This window comes from Hypoxylon trugodes (assembly GCF_022578975.1).
Source record: "Hypoxylon trugodes strain CBS 135444 unplaced genomic scaffold F4822scaffold_3, whole genome shotgun sequence".
Lineage (NCBI taxonomy): Eukaryota > Fungi > Ascomycota > Sordariomycetes > Xylariales > Hypoxylaceae > Hypoxylon > Hypoxylon trugodes.
Genome location: NW_026250018.1, coordinates 495,279 through 514,703, shown reverse-complemented (window position 1 = coordinate 514,703; position 19,425 = coordinate 495,279). Strand labels below are relative to the sequence as shown.

Sequence of the window (19,425 nt, the reverse complement as noted above, 5' to 3'; positions counted from 1 at the left end):
AACGCTTCTTTCTTCAGCCACGAGAATAAGATGAAATGTCTTGGTAGAGCAAGTATCGATATACCTAGAAACTCTTGGCCTATCCCTCCTTAATGATGGATTGGACTGCAGATGATGCTGTTTAAGAATATTATACACTTTCGAGATTCATATCTCGTGACGGCGAGGCATTATAAGTGCTAAACCAACCCCTTTCGATGACTTCTCGAATGTCGTTAACCATTCCGATTGATCATCATCGATCCATGGCTTGTTTCCCCTCCAAGATCAAACCCACTTGCTGACAATCTCAAAAGCCGTATTTTAGATATTCCATGGATTAGAAGGATAATAGTCGATAAAACCTCGAAATTGCGGGTGGCGCCTAAATAATCGCTCAATTTTCCTCCAATTTTAACGCCAAAAACCCTTAGCCGATTTGGATGCCTCCCTTAGAATTAGTCCCGAAGCTGTTACGCCCCTTTCGCTAGCACCGGCACCATCACGACTCCGTATCAAGTCTTCGATATAGAATTTTGGCGCCGGAAAATGACTCATCGAGTACTTCTCGTCTTACTTCATCCCTAATCTCATTACTAAGTCGGCCCTTTAAACTGGCCATAAGCACCCGGTGACGCACCACCCTCGTGGTGATATCGAGGCGGTAAATCTTCAGAATGGAGCTCAGCCGTTGCGGGACTGCTGTCAAGCTCTCCTCTCATAGCTTCGCCTTGGATCTCGGCCGGACGCTCCTCGTTAGGTAGCTCATGGTAGACGGTTGGCGTATCTAGCTCTCTCGTCCCCGGTCCCTGCCATATCGCGGCCGCTGGTTGCCCATATTTTGGCATATCGGCCATCCCGCCTTGTGGCCCTTTCTGTTCGACGTCGGGAACATTTTTCTCTTCCTTCTTGGAGCGCCAGTGACGCCAAAGTAAGAAAGCACCTGCTCCGACGAATAGTAGTGCTCCAACAGCTACACCGATACTCAAACCGACTATTGCACCTGCGCTTAGCCCCGAATTGGTTGAAGACGTCGATTCCGGTGTGGGTGTGATGTTTGCGGTTGGTGTCGCTGATGGCAAAGCAACAAGTTGCTCTAGAGGTCATAGGGTTAGCCATATACTAGAAGCAATGAACTTACGACACTAAGCCCTACCCTGCGGCTGATTACTGGTGGAATGCCCAATCGCCATTCACTGCACTCGCAATAGGGTGCTGGAGTTCAACTTTAGGAACAGGAAATGTCTACTTACTCTGGTGATTGCATTCGTACATAGCGTAGCAGTCCCTGCTCGCATGGCTGTACAAGTAGGTCGGGGCTGTCTGCCAGCACGTGAAGTTGCCATACCCGTTGTTTGCCGTCCCGGCATACTCCCCAGGATCGACCTTTACTGTCAAATTGGCCTTGAACGTGGTGCCCGTATCCGTGTAGAACGCCGACGTTGTCGTGTTCGCCCAGTCTTGATGCCGTCCAGTGGACACGGTCGCGACATCATCTGGCGATTCGTCTGGAGCACTCGCGAAATATGCGGCTTCGGATGATAGATCGTTATTTGCTCCAGTGCAATCTGCCAGTACCACATCTGTCGCCAATTGTGTTAATTATAGTTCAACAATTGGGGATCCTTCACCTGCTACATGGGTCCAAAAGCAAGACCGAAGAAAAATCGCTTCATGATCGCTTCTTATGGCCATGTCGAAATCTGTTTATAACTCAAATTGATGGAGATGGTGAAATTATCTTACTTTCTTTATTCACACCTCGTGCCCATAGTGGACGACCTTTACTTAGAGCTATGCTTGGCGTAGAAGCGCACGCTATGACCAGAAAGGTCGTCGCGGAGCGCATTTTGAATGCTGCTGCAGCAAAACTCAGGGTACAGACGATCTGCGATTTGCTGACGCTTCAACTCAAGACTTCGTCAGATCGAGACGAGGGCAGGAAAAAGAAACGATATCATCTAGATTCCATAGATGACGCTTGACAATCCAAATATCAGGAGGAGGGGAAGAAACTGCACGAGATAACATTGGGAAGTCGAAGATGCAAGAAAAAAAAACACCAGAGTCCCTCTTCAGGGGGCAGTGAAGATCGTAGCTGAAGCTGTGGGACCCCCTGGTGGAAATGCCGGGGCCATCTTACATAAAATAGGCTATGAAGAGCTTCTAGAAGACATTCTGTCTAGACATGATTTGCTGAACTATCCAATACTCTGTCAGCACTAGCTGTTGCAGAGTCCCTCATCCGGGAAAGCTGGACTTTGGATTGGGCATGGGTGAACAGAACCGAATACTACCTAATATAAGCATGCGGAAACTTGGTCCCTTTCATGGGTGTATTGTGCGTCTTGGCGGTTGAGCGGGGCTCGCATCATTTCCTCGAAACCCAGCATATGTTGCGATTGAGATTTTCGATGCTTTGCATTTGAAGTTCTCATAAGAGTCAGCTGTGACGATCAAGAAGAGCAAAAAACGTCAATATGAAATCTAGTATATGAGTACCGATTTTCCACAGATCGAGCCTCTCTTTTATACTCCGTGTTAGTACGGCATCACCATCACGAGTTTTTAACTCGATATAGGTTATCTACCCTGTTCATGGGTCGAGAATACCGTTGATGTGATTGGATACATCGGCTTGGCCGACAAGAATAACTGGGTTAGTCATACACTTCCTTGCTGATGACATCGCGCAAATTGACATATGATTAATATTCAGCCTGCCTCGGGCGTCAGCAAATATATAACGTCGCATTATTGGGAGCTCTTTTCTCAACGGTCCTATAGCGGTGACCGGCTTTGATTGGGCTGAACACCCAGATGGTCTTGATGGTGAAACGGGACACGAATTGTAAGACTCCTGACATTTATCGTCGAATAATATAATGAAGCCATCAACAATCCCTAGTATCCAGTCCACTTAGATGGAATTGATTTCCTAGTGCTGGTCAAGGCTCAAGCGCTTATGTTCAGTTCCAGTCTCTGCTATGGACGGTCCGCTCTACACAGGGAATTTAGGGCTATGTGGGTAATTCAATGCGCACGCGATTGCCACCACTGGAGTCTCCGCTGCATGGTTACTTGGGTACATAGGCACCCAGGCCCTCTGTCAACTCGTACTCAAGTTAAAGTGCTCACGACAGACTGACGAGCTAGTCGCTCTCAAACATCACGCTTTTCAAACATGGATAGTCTCAACTCCGGATTATTCCTCTCCTTCTCGTTTTAGTTTATGTGAGATAATAGGTCTAGGTATAGTTGTCACACCGATGAGTCGTACATCATATCCCCCCAAGTTGTGCCCAGTTGATTGATAGGCTAGTCTTTTAAGACACCTTATTGGTCACTGCAGTATACCTCCTCAACGGCTCCATGGCTTCCTGATATTCTTTCTCGATTACCTTCACGTGAGTTGGAGATCTCGGCGTTATGGAGCATGGGAATGGCAGTGGGCTCGAGTTGAATCCATCTGAGAACGCAAATCTAAATGATACTATCAGTACAGTATGAGTGACGCAGATAAGGAACACTTACATGTCGACATCAACGTCCTTTCCGTCTATATCTTTCGCAGGCCTGATATTGAAGCCCCAAAGTGTTCGCGCGATGTTCAGTTCCACAGACGCGGAGCCAAGGTGCATTCCGGGACATATCCGCCTTCCCCAGCCAAAGGCACTATGACCAAACGGACCGGGGTAGTCACGGTCTTCTAAAAACCGTTCCGGTCGGAACTCATCTGGTTCAGGGAAATCTGATTCATTCAGATGGACTAGGTATGAGCGCTCGATTAGCAGGATGAAACATATTAGAGGATTCAGCGCGCTTACTACTCCACAGGGGTGCGATGATGGTACTCCCTTTAGGAATAAACATCCCCCTATACACGTCATCCGCCGTGCTCGCATGCGGTGTTCCTCCCAACACAGCAATTGGTCTCCAGCGCAACGTCTCCGAAGCGATGGCTTTTACGTATGGCATGCGGGCTATATCTTCGAATGTGGGAAGCCGCCCGTTACCTACCACTCTATCAAGTTCCTCTTGAGCCTTAGGGATGAACCGAGGCCCGAATTTGACGCATGTCAGGAAGAAACTAGCTAGCGAACCTGCTGACTGTGTTGCAAAATTTTAGTACGAGCCCCCTTTTTCAACGTTGTTCGTATGTGAGAGATGTGAGCTTACTGTCTCCACCCCGGCGCCAAAAGGAGAGCCTGCAGCGTAGGCAATCTCGAGATCCGACATTCCTAAATTCTCTTGTTCCTCTAGGAGGTGCTTGGCGAAGCATGTTGGCAAATCGCCTCTGGCCTTCTTTTCCTTGATCTCGTCCATGAGTTGTGTGTAGAGTTGGATGTCCTTTTGTCGCTGCTTGATTACTTGGGCCTTCCATGGCGCGAAGATGCTGGGTATGTATTTAAGAGCCGGATATCGTTCTACTGCGTACTTTCCGGGAATGCTAATCGCGAAGGTTAGATATTAATGCAGAAGCAATAGGTCTTGTTTCTTACTTGACTTGAGTCAAACGATCCATCGACTCGTCATTTCGTCGCACCACGATATCATTTTCTACATCTTCAACTCTTCGTCCGTAAGTGACCGTGACAATAACTGAAGCTGCGTAACGCTGGAGATGTTTTCGGAAATCCAGGGGACTTTGGACTAGATCGCGCATCAAGACCTTTGACTCCAGACTTTGGATCGGTCGGTACGTCTCGCTTTGGCGTTGCATAAACCCGCCGTGAAGCAGCTTCCGCCAACGTCTCCAGAAAGGTCCGTACGGCGCCATGAGGCCGCGCATCCCTGCCGATAAGAGCTCACCGCCCATGATGAAGCGCGGTCGGGATGAGTACTTAGCGCCGCGTTTCTCGAGTAGATCCCATGCCGCCTGCGCGGAGCCAAGGATGATTGTCGGCGTCGGCCCCATTTGAAGGTAAACCACATCTCCGTATTCTTTGTTCAACTCCCTGAACCATATCCATGGTTTTCGAATGCCGGATTTGATGGTCTTAGGGCCTGGTGGAAGTTCTTTGCGGTGTGCATAGATCTTCCATTCTTGAAGTAGCTATTTCAATTTCGTCAGCTTACTCCCTCTTAGAATACCTTATCATTAACCACCTACCCTTGGAGATATTAAACTTAAGTAGGACAATGCCACAGCAAAGCCTATACTACTCAAGATCGTGGCGAACATTTTCTATACTACCTAACCATATTTTGAGAACGCGGAACCGTTGGCAATGGAGGAATGAAATACCCCGTCACGAGAGGATTCCCCTCGCACAAGTAGGAAACACGAGTAGCCGACGCTATTCGCTCGCTAGCTATGTAGCTATGCCCATCCAAACTGCCGACCTTGGCGGGGAAACCCATGTGGATATTCCCCCCAAATTTTACGCCCATGTGGTTTGCGGAGTAACGCAACCCCATGGCATAGTCACCCCCTGGGTGGAATCCTCTAAGGGGATCTAGATTCGGTTAGTAATCTAGACGATCCGATAGGAGCGTGCTAAGGGTTATATTTTGAGCGCGTCTTGTTGGCGTACCTTACTTATACTCGGTAGGTAGGTAGGTATTACTCCGATATATCGGGTATAAACAGGGGTAGTTATGAATGACTCGTTGTTATGGGATATCAACTTCGATTAGCCCCAACCAATTTGCCGAAATGATAAAATTGCACTGAGTCTTTGCCAAGAACCTACTCTCCGAGGTTAACAAAGAAGAAATTTAAAAATTGAGAGGCTGAAAGCTGAGGAATAGTACCTGAAAAGGGGTAAGCCTACGCGATGGTTCATGATAGTACGCGCCCCTATACCCCGCCCCTAGCAACCTTGGCAGGCTACCGTGAACCAGGTAGTCGGGTGTTGACCCCGGATTGCATGAAGGGTCTAGACGTGGTTTATTCGAGCTGACGCGGCGATACTTAAACCCATATAGATCCGTCTATACGAACTTTGTCGTGTTCTGTTTTCCTAAGTTGTTATACTTGGACGTCTTGCAATCATGAAGAATCAGAAGTTACTGAGCAAACCATTCTTGACGTCCCTATTCTTGGGAATAGGCGGGTTTCTCTATGGCTAGTAAGTCATCCTGCCTTGATACGATGTCGCTCGTTTCGCGTCTAACATGACTTCAGCGATTCGGGTATTATTACACCGAGTTTAGCACTAAAATCATTCTTGAGCCACTTCGGGCATCCTAACGCGGCGACTCAAGGCGCGATTGTTTCTGTTTATCAAGCTGGAGGTAAGTATCGTCCCCGCGAATCTCGGTGTGCTATCTTTATACTAATTTTGAGCACAGCTTGGCTTGGTAGCGCTTCAGTCGGATATTCAAGTGATAGGTTCGGTCGACGTAAAGCTATATCGTTCGGATGCATATGGGGAGCAATTGGGGCAGCCCTGATGGCTGGAGCAGCTCATGTCGCCATGCGTACGCACAACACAAAGTTGCGATCTTGAGGAGGTTTCTAACATCCATATAACAGTCATCGTTGGGCGTTTACTAGTTGGATTTGCCGTCGGGACAATAACGGGAGTCGCTCCCGTTTTTGGTGCCGAGATTGCGAAGGTATGTACTCATATATAAGTGCGTTGAGAGACAGTTACTGACCTAGATATTAATGGTAGACTCATGAAAGAGCAAAGATTACGGCGGCTAACCAAATGAGTGAGCGTTATACCCGCTATGAGGTTGTCGCGAATGATACTAATTGGATATGAAGTGGTCGCCTGGGGATTCTTCGTCGCGTTATGGACCGGTGTTGGCGAAGGTCGATGGAATAACCCCAATCAATGGAGACTCGGTTTCGCAATTCAAGGTATACCAGCGCTTTTGCTTGGTATCGGTGTCTTATTCATCGGCGAGTCCCCGAGATGGTTATGCTTAAAGGGTCGTTACGAAGAGGCGAAGAAAGCATTCGACAACTACCATTACGACGGATCTAACGAAGAATGGTGCAACACTGAATTCGGTACCATCCAGATCAACATCGAGGAAGAGTTTAAGGCTCAAGGTCGTCTCACTTGGAAGGACCTCTTCAAGACCCCATCATTCCGAAAACGTCTTTTTGTTGGATCTTTCGTATGGGCAGCCGCTATGTTGTCAGGCATATCGTTCGTGCAGTACTACCAGACTGCAATTTACGCGACTCTCCAGTTTGGCCAAGACCAACAGCTGCTCGTCAGTGGCCTTTACGGCTCCGTTGCTCCAGTAGCTTGTCTCTTATCCTTATTCTTCGTGGATAAGATTGGCCGAAAGAAGATCCTGATAGCAAGCTCTTCGCTCCTGTCGCTTTGCTACATGATTATTACCATCATTGCTGCGGTGTACCCTGCGAAGCCTGGAATGCCCACTAACGCTGCTGCACAGAGGGGTCTTATTGCCTGTATTTTTGCAGTTTCAGCTAACTATTCAGCGCTGCTCGGGCCTATGACCTGGATTATTCCGTGGGTCCCTCCCCCTAAAATACGTGTTACTTAGGTACTAATAGGTTCAATCGCAGGCCTGAGGTGTTCACTACCGAACTTAGAGCAAAAGCAAACGCCCTTGTCCAGGTTATTCACTATTCTATCAGCTTGGTTATTACTCAATGTTCGCCAATTGCTCTGGCAGCTGTGGGATGGAAATACTACGTATGTCCTTTTTGCAATCGCGTAGGAAATATCGACTAACGTACCTTATAGATTCTTTTCATTCTTACCAATGCGCTTTGCGCCCTTGTGTTCGCTTTCGCATATCCAGAAACAAAGGGTACGTAATTTTCATTACTGAGCGAGATTCTGCAACTAACAATTTTCTAGGTAAATCGTTAGAAGAAATTGATGAGATATTCGGAGACGTTAAGATTTTCCATGGAAATAGCACCAAGTTGACGAATGACGAGGAGATCGCTGTTGATACCTTGGAAATTCGTGATAAACAGGCTTGAAAGTTCGCTCTGAAGTATTTCGATGTAGAATAGAGCTTTCAATTTCAGCACTTCACCAGTAAAAGACTGGCGTCTTATAGCACGCATGTTCCTTATAACTAAGCGCTATGCTGCTAGCTAATATGCGGGGTTCGGCGGGGTTAATTCTTAGCTGGGCTACAGCGCCAATTAGCACTGATGGAGCCCAAGCCATGCTGTATTCCCGTCCTATCTAAGCCCTGCACCCCTGAAGTGAGTAGCGCCTGCGCGCCTAAGGCAACTGTGAAGCTTCGGGGCGTTCCCCTCATTCTTCTTTTTCTGCAATACCTGCCAATTGGTGGTAGTTGTAGATGTTGGATAAATATCTAAATAGGGGCTTGGGTTCGATTCCTATCGAGTCATGACTCTAGAATGTAATTAGGAGTGTTTAGCAATATGTTGTTATTGGGAACTTAGTGTGGAAGGGCTAGCGAGCAAGAATATTTATTAATGGATGTTGTAGTAGGTAGTAGTTATATATAGCTGAGCTGCTCACTAACTAGGTACCCTACCTAGGTACTCACCCAGGTGGTCTAGGTGGTTGGTTCCTTACCTACCTATCTAGGCCATATAGGCGCCCTTTGCTTTTTTCAAGCCCTTATAACAAACGGAATAAACGGACTCGTACCAAGCGAAGCGAACGGATTCTACATTCGCACAAAATCAGTCTTCATACCTCCATCGTCCTTCTCGGGCGATATAGACCCAGGATTCCTGAAGAAGTTTGTCGGCATGTCTATTGAATAGTACTAAGACATTGGTACTCACTCTCAGCTAATACATGTTTTGTTTCAAATAGAAAGATTTGGGCCACGCGTGCCGTCGACAGCGGAACAGGCCGAAGAAGTCATCGATCAGATCTTAGCGGAGTCTTCTAGATTAACCAACGACGACGACGACGATCCTGACCAGACCCATACCGAGGTTCAGTAGGGTCTATAAGGAAAAAGTATCAGACAGAGGGAAAAATGCGGTGGGAGGCGGAAAAGGAACAGAAAGAGAAAGGTTGGGGTGGGGACTCGGGACTCCCGTACTTTTTACGAAGCCTTCTGAGACAATATTCGACGCCTCCAGCGCCATGAACACGAGACTGTCACAAAAGCTATTCTTGAGATGAACTCATCCTTAGCTTAGTTCGGTTCATCCGACTATGAAGATCTACTCAGTTTAAGGACTTCTACCCAGGTAGTTGACACAATATTCAAAAATTACCTAAGGTTCGGCTCCTAGTCTATCTAGCGATTTCGTTACTTCATTCCCGAGGTCCTTGCACCTCATCGTGTAACCTATCGATGAAAAAAACCAAACTCCGAAACGCGATGCATCCTTCTATGCACAAATTACTATTCTGGTATCTAAAATTTCGCTTCGGGTTTCCTCCCGGTATTACTTCTCCTTAGCATATCCAACTCTTAAATCTCAACGCAGTCAACCTCCTGGACGAAGTCATGAGTCCACTCATTGCCTTCGGGCAAGTCGTTCAAAGTCGCGCACAGCGGCACGAAGTTAACACCAACACAGCCATCAGCTAGATCCTCGCCTTCGTACACGTATCGGACAACGGTCATGTTGGCCCTCGAGTAACCAATGAAACGATTGCAGACGGCATAGTAACCAGCAGCCAGACCGCCGAGCGCGGGTTCCGTAATACCCGAATCGATCGTTATCTTGGTGAGCACGATACCGTTAGATCCACCCCCGACATTGATATCCGCGTCGTGCTCGCCGGGGTACGTGGCATCCGTGGACTCGGCATCCTGCACGTTAACGCCCCACGGGTAGATGGTACCCAGGTCGTTGACTACTGATGTCCAGCCCTGTTCCGCCGTGCCGTTGCTGTAGAACGGCGGGTAGTTGCCGCTGTCCTCGTGCGGGGAGACAATGGCGATGTTAAGTCCCGCGCCAACGTGCGACCCCGCTAGGTATTGACCCGAGACACCGGGGCTCAAATCCTTGAGTGGGTCCCGGAGTTGTACTTGGAGTTGGTAGGCGTTGCCCTTGATGATGCGAGGGGCCGAGCGCGGGACAGGGTTGGCGTTGGCGAGAGCGAGGAGGGAGAGGATTGAGATTGAGGCGAGCATTTTAAATGTGTGGTAGTTTTGGTTGTTGAATGGTAAAGCTGAGCGAATGTTGATAACGATAATCGGATATTAGGTATTAGATTTATTATGTTATTGGAATTCAATTACGAATTAGATAACGACTGATGTGTGAATTGGATGAGGATGCAAGTCAAATGATACATATTCAGAGGCGCGCGACGACTTTATTTATGCTCTTGAACGATGTCAGCTCGAACATTCCGTGGCGGTGTATATTCATATGGATATCGTGAACAATACGAGGTTTCACTTTAGCTCACGAAGCTGCGCCGTTATTCGTCGTAAAAGCCGTCGACAACGACGCTAGATCGTGAGATTGTAGACCCATCCGAATCCCACGTAACGGCATGCTAATTGGTTGAAGCCCCGAAAACCCCGGTTTATAGCACAGCCCTACAGTAACGTTTCCATACTATACCTAGATATATTTCTTGGCTTTGCATTCCAGAACATATGGTATACACTAAAATAGAATCCCTAGTCTCCTTCGTCTTCACCACGATTCTATTATATAACTCTGCTTGGTTATAAATCCATTCTGGCTATTTACATTCATGGATCCAATTAATTCCCTATGCTGAATACGCCTTGCGAATTTTAATACATTAGCACTTATTGATAGCTGGAAATTACCTAATCAGGTGATACCTTCTGAGGATACTCTGCCATAGGGTAGTGAAACATCACCCAATCTTCCGATCCGGATGAAAATAAGCATTTTAGTACCAATTAATGTTATTTACCTAATCCTTTTAGTCTACCTATGCTACGATTGAAATTGAGGCTAGATTGCGGGGCGCCAGGGTATTACGAGTATGTATATGGTTTACTTTTCTCCTTCGTGCGCTGCTGCTTGTCTAGTATTGAATCTGGTATAATTTCATACGGAGGGCTTGGGAATTTTACATGAGCTCTAGGCCATTCTCGCGGGTAGCGTCCCCAAATCCATAGCTGAGGATTCTTACCATTCTTTATGCCCCTTTCTTTTTCTGTCATCACACGGGTTACTTTCTTCCTTATATCATCATCTTCGCAAACTAGATACAAGTGGCCATGTAAGTTGCAAATAGTACTTGACGACCCCATTCGTATAGTAACGTGATAATCATCGAGTGATGCAACTCGTATACCACCTCTTGTCGCTGTTGTACTGTAAGGATGACCATCAGCCCTGCAAATAAATTATTAGTAATTCCCTTCTGAGAGATTTGATATGGTATACACTTACGCTATCCATACATGACTTAAGCCGCATTCTTTTGTCTCTTGCCTAATAACAGCCTCCATTGCTAGGATTTGCTCAATGGGTTTGTCCTCAGGCCGTGCGGGATAGGGCCATACTACCTAGACATCAAATGTTAGTTACATAATAGGATTATATTTGGTGGTAGATGTAGACTTAACGTACCATTGGATTTTCTATAGTCCCCTCGCCTGTAGACCTCTCCGATTGGTCAATTCTTGACTGGAAATCCGGGCTATGCGGTGCGCCGGGCCCAAGTTTCATACCTTTGACCCAGATAATCGCTGGCGGGGGTTTATTTTTCCAATTATACATAATGCTATACTTATGAGTAGGAAAACCTAGACGGTGATAATATTTTTAATTCATGCAGTGGCATATCGTGTGGTCCTTGGTGCTGAAAATCAACTTTTATGTTTAAATTGGCTGCACATCTACAAAGGAGACAATGAGCATTATCACAATACTCTTTACTTGATGACATTCGAGGCGGATTGTTTTGTTTCAATACTTATAACAAAGCCTATGAAGTCTTATGGTATTCATGTTCAAAAATAAACTGTTTGTGCCTAGGTATATATTTCGTCACTTTGATTCTTAGAGATTGTTTTTTTACTACTGCTAATAAAGGATTCTTAGATAGGGGACACGATAGATTAGGTAGAATACTATAAAAGGTTAATTGGTAAGAGAATTTCCTAGGAACTTGAAGATACCAATCGGCAGAGCACTACGAACCCTTATATACCCTCCCCCATACCCTCCACCAAAACATGATCTTATACTGCGTTTCTTTTAACCTGGAACAATAAACAAAGCAACAGTGAATGGATATAGAAATCTCCAACTTGTGAGTTATCAGTACAGTATATTGCCTATTGGCCTATCGAGATATTGCAGGGGTCTTTACCATGTAACCGTTTAATCCTTCGAGGCCGTATAACAACCATACAATATTCTGTGTTTTGCCTAGGAATTGATATTGCAGGTGCTTTGAATCTTCGGCATACGGTGTACTCCGCCTTAGAATATAAGCCTGACTACGTTGTAATATCACAAACCGCAATGTCATAATTATTTAAATACAGTGGGTATGAATCGGAACGAGCATGTATTGGTTATTCTTTGGCACGGTAATGTCATATCTCTTGCCATAATTATAGTCCATGCAGATTCTTAGAAGAGTGTTTTATGTATATATAGCATCAACTGTCCGCAACTTCATGAGGAGAAACACACTTGCATGTTTGAAACCAAACAACATCTTTTCTTTTCAGTTTTTCTTTCTTTTTGACCATGAGTATTGTAATTTAAGACTACGGAAGCATACAAAATAATTCTATTTAACCAAGCAGATAACCAACTGACGCATACAACCCACCGAACCCCTAAAACAGCCCAAGGGGTATTGTCATAAAACCACTTACGCGAAATGCTCCCTCATAATCGAAATGTATCCTGTGTGCGTTTTACTAAGTATAGATTGAATGACACGCTGCAATGTCCCTGATTATCTTGGTGCAGGTCTTAATACCACATCAGCCATCTTTGTTAGAAGGACCTCCGTCCTTTTACCCACCGCATAGGCGATGGCCCATACAGTCATGACCACGACGTATGCGAGTGTAATGAGTGTAGGTGGACAGCGAAGGCTAGCCCGAGATTCTGGGTCTGTAGGGGCGGCTTGTACGTATGCTTCGTCAAACCAACTGTGTTGAAGGACATGTGCCATGGTAATGCGATCGGCAGGTTCGTATTTAAGCATCCCACGTAAAAGGTCGGATAACCCTAGTACGTCTTCCCGAGGATATTTGTATTTAATCTGTTCCCGTTTAGGTGCGTCAATTTTGCGATACCTTGTCTTCTCATTTCCTAGAATGGCCTCAAACATGTCGGAGTAGCCGGTTTTCGCAATAAATTGCCGTTGTCTCTCAGCTTCCTCTTCTCCTGACTCCTTTATCTTTTGACGCTCCTCTTCGGTCAGCGGCTTCGGAGGCTCCGGAGGAACTCGCTGATATTCACCATTTTCGTCTAACTTTACTCGTGGAACGGATCTAAGCATATGACTGTAAACGTCTCGGTATTTTTCGGGCAACGGACCCAGGTACTGCTGCATCTCACAAATCGTCCCCCTAATGCTAGCGTCGGAGAACGATGAGAAAAGCGGTGCTGATCGCCGGAGTTCAAAAAGCGTACACGCTAATGACCATACATCGCTCGGAAATCCCGGTACGCCAGTACCAAGGAACAGGATTTCGGGAGCGGCGTATACAGATGGAATACCCGTTGATTCCGGGGGATTGTGGGAAAAGAAGGACTCGCCAAAGTCAATGATTGCAACGGAATCTGTTACAAGTTTCTTCGACCAACCGTGGATTGCAGGTGATACGATGTATTCCGGAGCCCTAAACGTTAATGGTTCGCCCGAGACCGTCGTCATTTCTATTAACTCTGGCACACCCATCAGTTCGTAGATTTGTTCTCTATCCAAATCGTCAATGCCCTCGATCTCAAGGAGAATATTTTGCAGTCTGAAGTCACCATGGCATATCCCATTGTTGTGAAGAAAGTTCAAGGCTTCAACGATCTGTCGGCATATGTTTTTAACGCGGAGGCCGGTTTCATCCTCGTAGTCACATTGATACAGGCGCCAACCTTCTACATCCAACCCAAGGACAGGTAAAACGAGGCAGGAGTGACGGCCGTTGGGCCCTTCTATCCAAAACTGCTCCAATGGCGTAACGATATGGTTTTCCTCTATCTCTCCGTCGTAGGACGTTGATCGGAGATGGTTAAATATCTCTTCCTCGGTACCCTTCGATGAATGATCGGCAGCAATTATCTTCACTGCTCTCCATTTTTTCAGGTTTAAGTCGCGGCAGAGCCAGACAGTGCCAAATCCACCCTGGCCAAGCTTGTGGACAACTTCAAATCGCCCATTGAGGACATCATCTAGATGTACTGGGTGAAAACCGCCCTTGTTGTACTTCTGAACGTCCTCAACGTGCGGTATGACCATTTCCATAGACTCGTATTCGATCATCTCGTCAGACTGAGGCGGAATCCTAGGGACCGGGGATGATTCCATAGTAGTGACAGGGCTAGTCATGATGTCGGCTGGATGTTATTGGATGTTATGCGTGAAGAATTAGATTGATAGAGAATTATGGATTATCTCAAATTCAATTTATTTAGATGGAAGTCCTATGCAAGATATGAGACGAGTTTGAATAAAAGCTTTGATGCAAAAGGCCTTGCATCACCCACTTATATAGTTAGCACAAGGCCTGGAAACGAAGCCGCTGAAACTAATCTATCTTCCTTTGTAGAAACTAAGAAACCGAGGAAAAACAAATGTGGAACAAAGATGCAATACCTATGTATCGAAACAAAGGAGTCGAGGAACAATGTATTTGACAGTATTTCACCATTCTATTGTAACTGTCAAAATTATCTTAAAGGTTTGGCTCGAGTCACTTGCCTAAATTTAGGGGTAATTCCTTAACTAGGTACGAAATTCACCATGCCCCTTAGTACCACACACCGTAGATATACTAAACCTACGCCCTGGCCCTGCCAAGCTACTCGAAATACCTACAAAATTGATTGTTTGTTGTTATTGTCCGAATTGAATGGATAACTAGGGTTTGCAAAGAATATAACTAAGGCTTGGCTTTTATACGTACCTACCTAGGTAGGTAGGTAGGTATGAACTACCTCAACGGAAAGAGATATTCGAATGTCGTTTCTTTTCCAGTCTAGGTCTCCTATAGCTCACAAGTTCGCTAACCTACTTATAAAATAATCCCCCACATTTATAAGAATCGGGCGGATAACCATCCGCAAAGCGGACATAACGTCACATTATCTCCGATCAACCCTTGGTGAATTCACTGCGGGTTAAACGAGTATACTTTGACTATCTATATCTCACGGTCCCCAGTGATTGGAAGTGCCAATGCCAAAGAGGATGGTAACCCTAGGGCTTTTGTATAGTCGGATTTTAGGGACTTAAACATGAATACTCATACCATCATGCCGTGTCACTTTTCTACCTCTATAAAGAGGCGGGATTTCTTGAGGAGGAATGCTGAACGAACACCCAGCCCCCTAGAGTAACGAATAGCACACGGAGAAAATAGCCATCGATAGTCTCAAATATTCACAATGGACCCAACGAGTCTGTTTCGAGTGGACGGTATGGTGGCTGTAGTGACTGGTGGCGCTACCGGTAAGAATCCCCTTTGCATGTGCTAAAGTCTCCACCTAATGAGCAATAGGTATTGGACTCATGATGGCGAAGGCTCTTGCAGGGGCAGGAGCAAAGAAGGTTTATCTGCTTGGCAGGCGAAAGGAAGTTGTAGAAAGTTCAGCGTCTCAGGATCCAGCCTTCGTCCCCATAGTATGTGATATCGGTTCGAAAGAGTCCCTGCAGTCCGCTGTTGACTTCATCACAAATGATGTAGGATATATCAACTTGCTCGTGGCCAATTCCGGAATAGTAGGCCCTACCCATTCCTTCAATCCGGAGTTCACAATCCAGGAACTTCGTAAAAGCTTGTTCGAGGAAGTATTGATGGAAGACTTCACGGAAGCTTTCCATATCAACGTGACTGCGACTTACTTCACTTTGTTGGCCTTCCTGGAACTGCTCGATGCTGGTAATAAAAAGGCCTTGAATGGAGGCTTTGGTGCGCCATCCAAAGAGGGCAGCAATGTTCCCTTGATACCGAGTCAAGTCGTTATCACCGGAAGCTTATCCGGCTTCAGTAGGGAAAGGATGTCGGCACCCGCATACTCTGGTAGCAAGTCAGCTATAATCCACCTTACCAAGCATGCCAGTACGAATCTGGCCCAATACGAAATTAGAGTCAACGCACTGGCGCCCGGCTGTAAGTAAATCCATACCTCCGTTTCATTTTGTGGAGGGAAAGTTATGGCTGATAGCTTTTCCGATTTCTTAGTATTTCCGAGTGACCTAGCCACTAGCCTGATGTCTGGACGCGATCCAAGTACAGAAGGCCTCGAGAATTCCAAATTCATTCCGTCAAGGCGCTTTGGGGGTTATGAGGAGATGGGTGGTAGTTTGTTGTATCTTGCTAGCCGGGCCGGCTCGTACTGTAATGGGTTTATCCTTGTTAACGATGGTGGAAGATTGTCGGTGATGATATCGGACTATTAAGCTAGTCGGAGATACAGATACTCGTACATTCAATTAGGAGTCGAAGGAGAAGTTGACGCAACTAGGGGTGCCTGGGTATTTGGTACCTGTAGCATACTTGTCCACCAATCGTACTACGTAATTTCGTTAATAACGTGCGGTGGGGCATATCAGGGGATGGCTACAGTGCGAATAATGAAAATCATACCTTCATTTTACCCCTCAGCGTGGCTTTAGCTGGATAGGGGCTCACCAAACAAAAGACAACTGGTACGATGGCAAGTCAATATGAGCGTCAAGAAACGTGTATTACATCGAATACAACATAGTTCCGCATGCGCTAGAATTACTGTCGCGATGTTGGTTCTGACGATGATCACCCTCCTTCCGCTTGAATTGCACTCACGTAAAGAAGAGATGAAAGCCAGCAGAGATGAAGGTGGACGATTCTTATTGCTTTGCTTTTTCTTTTTACTTTTTTCTCCCCCGGCTTTGACACGCGTCTTATACATCCTCAATCAGACTTGTATTGCTTTTTCTTCTTTGCTTTTAATAGATACTTTCTAGGTACTTATGATTTATGAGGTATTTTTAGCATTCATGCACGGAATACCTCTTGACTCTTCATTTTTATGGTGACAGTCTCGTAAGTACTTCTTCCCGCACTGTTAGAACACAGTGTGATTTGTTGTAAGGCTGGCTACAGACACGGGGACTTGGGTACATCATGACATTGTTAACCCAATCACTTGATTATCGTCCCCGTTATATGAAAAATATAGTATTGGACTAGGAACTAACTAGAACTGCCGGTTACGGATATATAATAAATATAGAGAGACGCGCTGAGTTAAGCGAGTTCTAAGTACCTAGGTACCGAATGTGTAAATTCTAGTAAGTCTTGACCTGGAGGGTTGCTCCCCCATCAACAATGCAACCAACACCTGTGACATAGCTAGACCGAGGGCTGGTCGTGAATACCACCACATCTGCGATTTCTTCTGGCGTTGCGGTCCGGCCTAGTGGCACAACGGAGTTCATCATTGTCTCAGACAAATTTGGGCTGTCATTCATAGCGTCTTCAAGCATGGGGGTTCTAGTCCAACCAGGACAAATCGCATTGACTCGTATCTGATGCTGGGCAAGATCCAAAGCTGGATGGTATTTAGTAATAACTCTTTTGATGGTTTTTACAAGCGGCAGTCTTACCAGGGCTCTTAGTTAAACCCATTACGGCATGTTTCGAGGCGATATACGGAGATCCCTCACGAGTTGCCATGTACGAATTGGCGGAGCCTAGGTTCAAGATGACGCCCCGACCGACCTGACGGGTGGCCCCTCTGACATTGACGGTAGCTATATCTTGATTCTTCATCACCCTTGTAGCGGCCTGGATGCAATTAACGGTACCGATGACATTAACCTGCCAAAATCGGTTCATTTGAGAAAGATCGGCTTGGTCGACGGTCCGATGCTCTTTTGTGCCGATTCCTGCGCTGTTCACGAGATAGTCAATGCGTCCAAAGTGTTCCACCGCTGCAGAAATCATTTTCTCAACGCTCGAAGTATTAGTAATATCGACTATTATAGGAACCGCTATGAATTCCTTGTTAATTGCAATGGCCCTGCTCTCCTGCGCTACTTGTGTAGCTGCGTTAAAATTCAGGTCCGCGACTACGACGCCTCGTGCACCTTCCGCAGCGTAGGCCAGGGCACAGGCCTTTCCAATCCCGCTACCTGTTAAGATTAGAATTTTACCACGAATAGGAGGAATATCAGAGGGAAGCAATCGAGGTTAATAGGGAGCTTACCAGCACCTGTAACCACCGCGATTCCATCAATTTGAAATGGCATGCTTGCCCGCTAGATACGCAAACCGTTACAAGTATTTTCTAGCGAGTTGGTATAAGAGGGTGTGCCGTTCTCATCACCCACTACCTAGTCATCCTCCCCTTTTAAGTATTGCCATCGGTGGATTGCGATTCTTGGCTAGAAGCGCCCAAGGACGGATCGCCTACTCAGGTAAGTATCGGAGGATTCATTGTACGGATGTCCAGCATTTGGCGATCAAAATCCGATGGTGTTTTGCCGGGGCTGTGGGGATATTCGAATCCAAAAAGTAAATCCTGGTTTCACGAATACTATGACTGATCATGCCGGTGAGAGAATTGACTTGCAAAGAGGAATATTAAAAAAAGCCACTCTGAGCTATGTTGACCGGGGGAACCTGGTAGTACCTCCTACGCCTACGTTCGTGGCTTTTGAGCGTGAATGAATGTTGAAGATCTCGAAGTACCGCTCCCACAGCGATCATATCTGGATGAGGCTCGACCCATGTAGCAGGGTGAAGTGCTTCCCTGTGTTATACATTAAAAATATGTCTAGTAGCATGTCATTCAATGCAACTTACGGGTATGAGCCGTGGCGATTTGGGAGATTACGGGCACTGAAAAAAAAAAAATCTATGATTCCGAGAATACTATGTAGTGCTCCCGACTTATCTCTTGCTTTCAATCACCGCTGGCTCTATAGTTTAGATAAATGTGTAACTAATCAAATTAGACTAGTTGCGACGATTCAACCAATAGAGTCTCCCTAAAAGCCAAAAAAGGTAAGATATAAATGGATACTTCAAGGTACCTAGGTATACTTGCTATTTTATGAATGCCTCTAGGGCCCTCTAAAAATGCTGCCACCTATAAGCAAAGTAAAGGCTTCGGATGCAAGCTGTAAAGCTACTCCGGTATCATTTCTTACCTCTTAGTCGTGGAATATGGACATTTCGATATCTGCCACGAGTGAATTCAAGTCATAATATTTGTCGCTTGACACAGATGTACATCTAAGACATGTAGCATTGCAGCGTATTTTCTCCTTGCTATAATGATAAGCAACACGTCGTGTCAAGCTCAAATCGATCAAAAATGTCAGAATGTATCGTTATTTATATGCACTGTATGAGTATCTACCCGCCGTTCTAGCTACTATGTGACGCTTG

The 19,425-nt window shown here is 45.9% G+C and overlaps 7 protein-coding genes across 7 annotated transcripts; 2 read left to right on the top strand and 5 right to left on the bottom strand.

Moving 5' to 3' along the window:
• Positions 1–86: 86 nt before the first annotated feature.
• Positions 87–2,201, bottom strand: F4822DRAFT_156137 (uncharacterized protein). Its single transcript, XM_051453091.1, has 3 exons — positions 1,726–2,201; positions 1,233–1,562; positions 87–1,075 (listed from the first exon to the last, which is right to left on the bottom strand). The coding sequence occupies exons 1-3, from the start codon at positions 1,826–1,828 to the stop codon at positions 576–578; spliced, it is 933 nt and encodes a 310-aa protein (XP_051316401.1). The 5' UTR covers positions 1,829–2,201; the 3' UTR covers positions 87–575.
• A 1,104-nt stretch (positions 2,202–3,305) lies between these two features.
• On the bottom strand, positions 3,306–5,164 carry F4822DRAFT_426474 (cytochrome P450; the record flags this gene model as incomplete). The annotated part of the gene is made up of 6 exons (XM_051460568.1): positions 3,306–3,462; positions 3,514–3,748; positions 3,807–4,089; positions 4,159–4,429; positions 4,482–5,035; positions 5,093–5,164. 6 exons carry the CDS (start codon positions 5,162–5,164, stop codon positions 3,306–3,308), a joined length of 1,572 nt encoding a protein of 523 aa, XP_051316400.1.
• An 812-nt stretch (positions 5,165–5,976) lies between these two features.
• On the top strand, positions 5,977–7,903 carry F4822DRAFT_426473 (general substrate transporter; the record flags this gene model as incomplete). Its single annotated transcript, XM_051460567.1, has 9 exons — positions 5,977–6,053; positions 6,110–6,219; positions 6,277–6,405; positions 6,461–6,543; positions 6,603–6,642; positions 6,698–7,421; positions 7,478–7,607; positions 7,659–7,725; positions 7,776–7,903. 9 exons carry the CDS (start codon positions 5,977–5,979, stop codon positions 7,901–7,903), a joined length of 1,488 nt encoding a protein of 495 aa, XP_051316399.1.
• Positions 7,904–9,333: 1,430 nt separating this feature from the next.
• Positions 9,334–11,581, bottom strand: F4822DRAFT_426472 (uncharacterized protein; the record flags this gene model as incomplete). The annotated part of the gene is made up of 4 exons (XM_051460566.1): positions 9,334–10,040; positions 10,989–11,194; positions 11,252–11,367; positions 11,432–11,581. 4 exons carry the CDS (start codon positions 11,579–11,581, stop codon positions 9,334–9,336), a joined length of 1,179 nt encoding a protein of 392 aa, XP_051316398.1.
• Positions 11,582–12,723: 1,142 nt separating this feature from the next.
• F4822DRAFT_441929 (kinase-like protein) lies at positions 12,724–14,375 on the bottom strand (the record flags this gene model as incomplete). The annotated part of the gene is made up of 1 exon (XM_051462926.1): positions 12,724–14,375. The coding sequence occupies one exon, from the start codon at positions 14,373–14,375 to the stop codon at positions 12,777–12,779; it is 1,599 nt and encodes a 532-aa protein (XP_051316397.1). The 3' UTR covers positions 12,724–12,776.
• A 1,058-nt stretch (positions 14,376–15,433) lies between these two features.
• F4822DRAFT_426470 (NAD(P)-binding protein) lies at positions 15,434–16,448 on the top strand (the record flags this gene model as incomplete). Its single annotated transcript, XM_051460565.1, has 3 exons — positions 15,434–15,497; positions 15,547–16,158; positions 16,231–16,448. 3 exons carry the CDS (start codon positions 15,434–15,436, stop codon positions 16,446–16,448), a joined length of 894 nt encoding a protein of 297 aa, XP_051316396.1.
• A 666-nt stretch (positions 16,449–17,114) lies between these two features.
• F4822DRAFT_393758 (uncharacterized protein) lies at positions 17,115–18,917 on the bottom strand. The gene is made up of 3 exons (XM_051457317.1): positions 18,239–18,917; positions 17,637–18,164; positions 17,115–17,581 (listed from the first exon to the last, which is right to left on the bottom strand). The coding sequence occupies exons 1-3, from the start codon at positions 18,279–18,281 to the stop codon at positions 17,319–17,321; spliced, it is 834 nt and encodes a 277-aa protein (XP_051316395.1). The 5' UTR covers positions 18,282–18,917; the 3' UTR covers positions 17,115–17,318.
• Positions 18,918–19,425: the final 508 nt, after the last annotated feature.

Excerpts from the sequence above, each read along its gene's own strand:
- F4822DRAFT_393758 (XM_051457317.1), bottom strand. The coding sequence starts at position 18,281 with ATGCCATTTCAAATTGATGGAATCGCGGTGGTTACAGGTGCTG. Across the intron at positions 18,165-18,238 it reads CGCGGTGGTTACAGGTGCTG|GTAGCGGGATTGGAAAGGCC; the intron begins GTAAGCTCCCTA and ends TAATCTTAACAG. Across the intron at positions 17,582-17,636 it reads GGGTTTAACTAAGAGCCCTG|CTTTGGATCTTGCCCAGCAT; the intron begins GTAAGACTGCCG and ends AATACCATCCAG.
- F4822DRAFT_156137 (XM_051453091.1), bottom strand. The coding sequence starts at position 1,828 with ATGCGCTCCGCGACGACCTTTCTGGTCATAGCGTGCGCTTCTACGCCA. Across the intron at positions 1,563-1,725 it reads ACGAGGTGTGAATAAAGAAA|ATGTGGTACTGGCAGATTGC; the intron begins GTAAGATAATTT and ends AATTGGCGACAG. Across the intron at positions 1,076-1,232 it reads GTACGAATGCAATCACCAGA|AGCAACTTGTTGCTTTGCCA; the intron begins GTAAGTAGACAT and ends TATGACCTCTAG.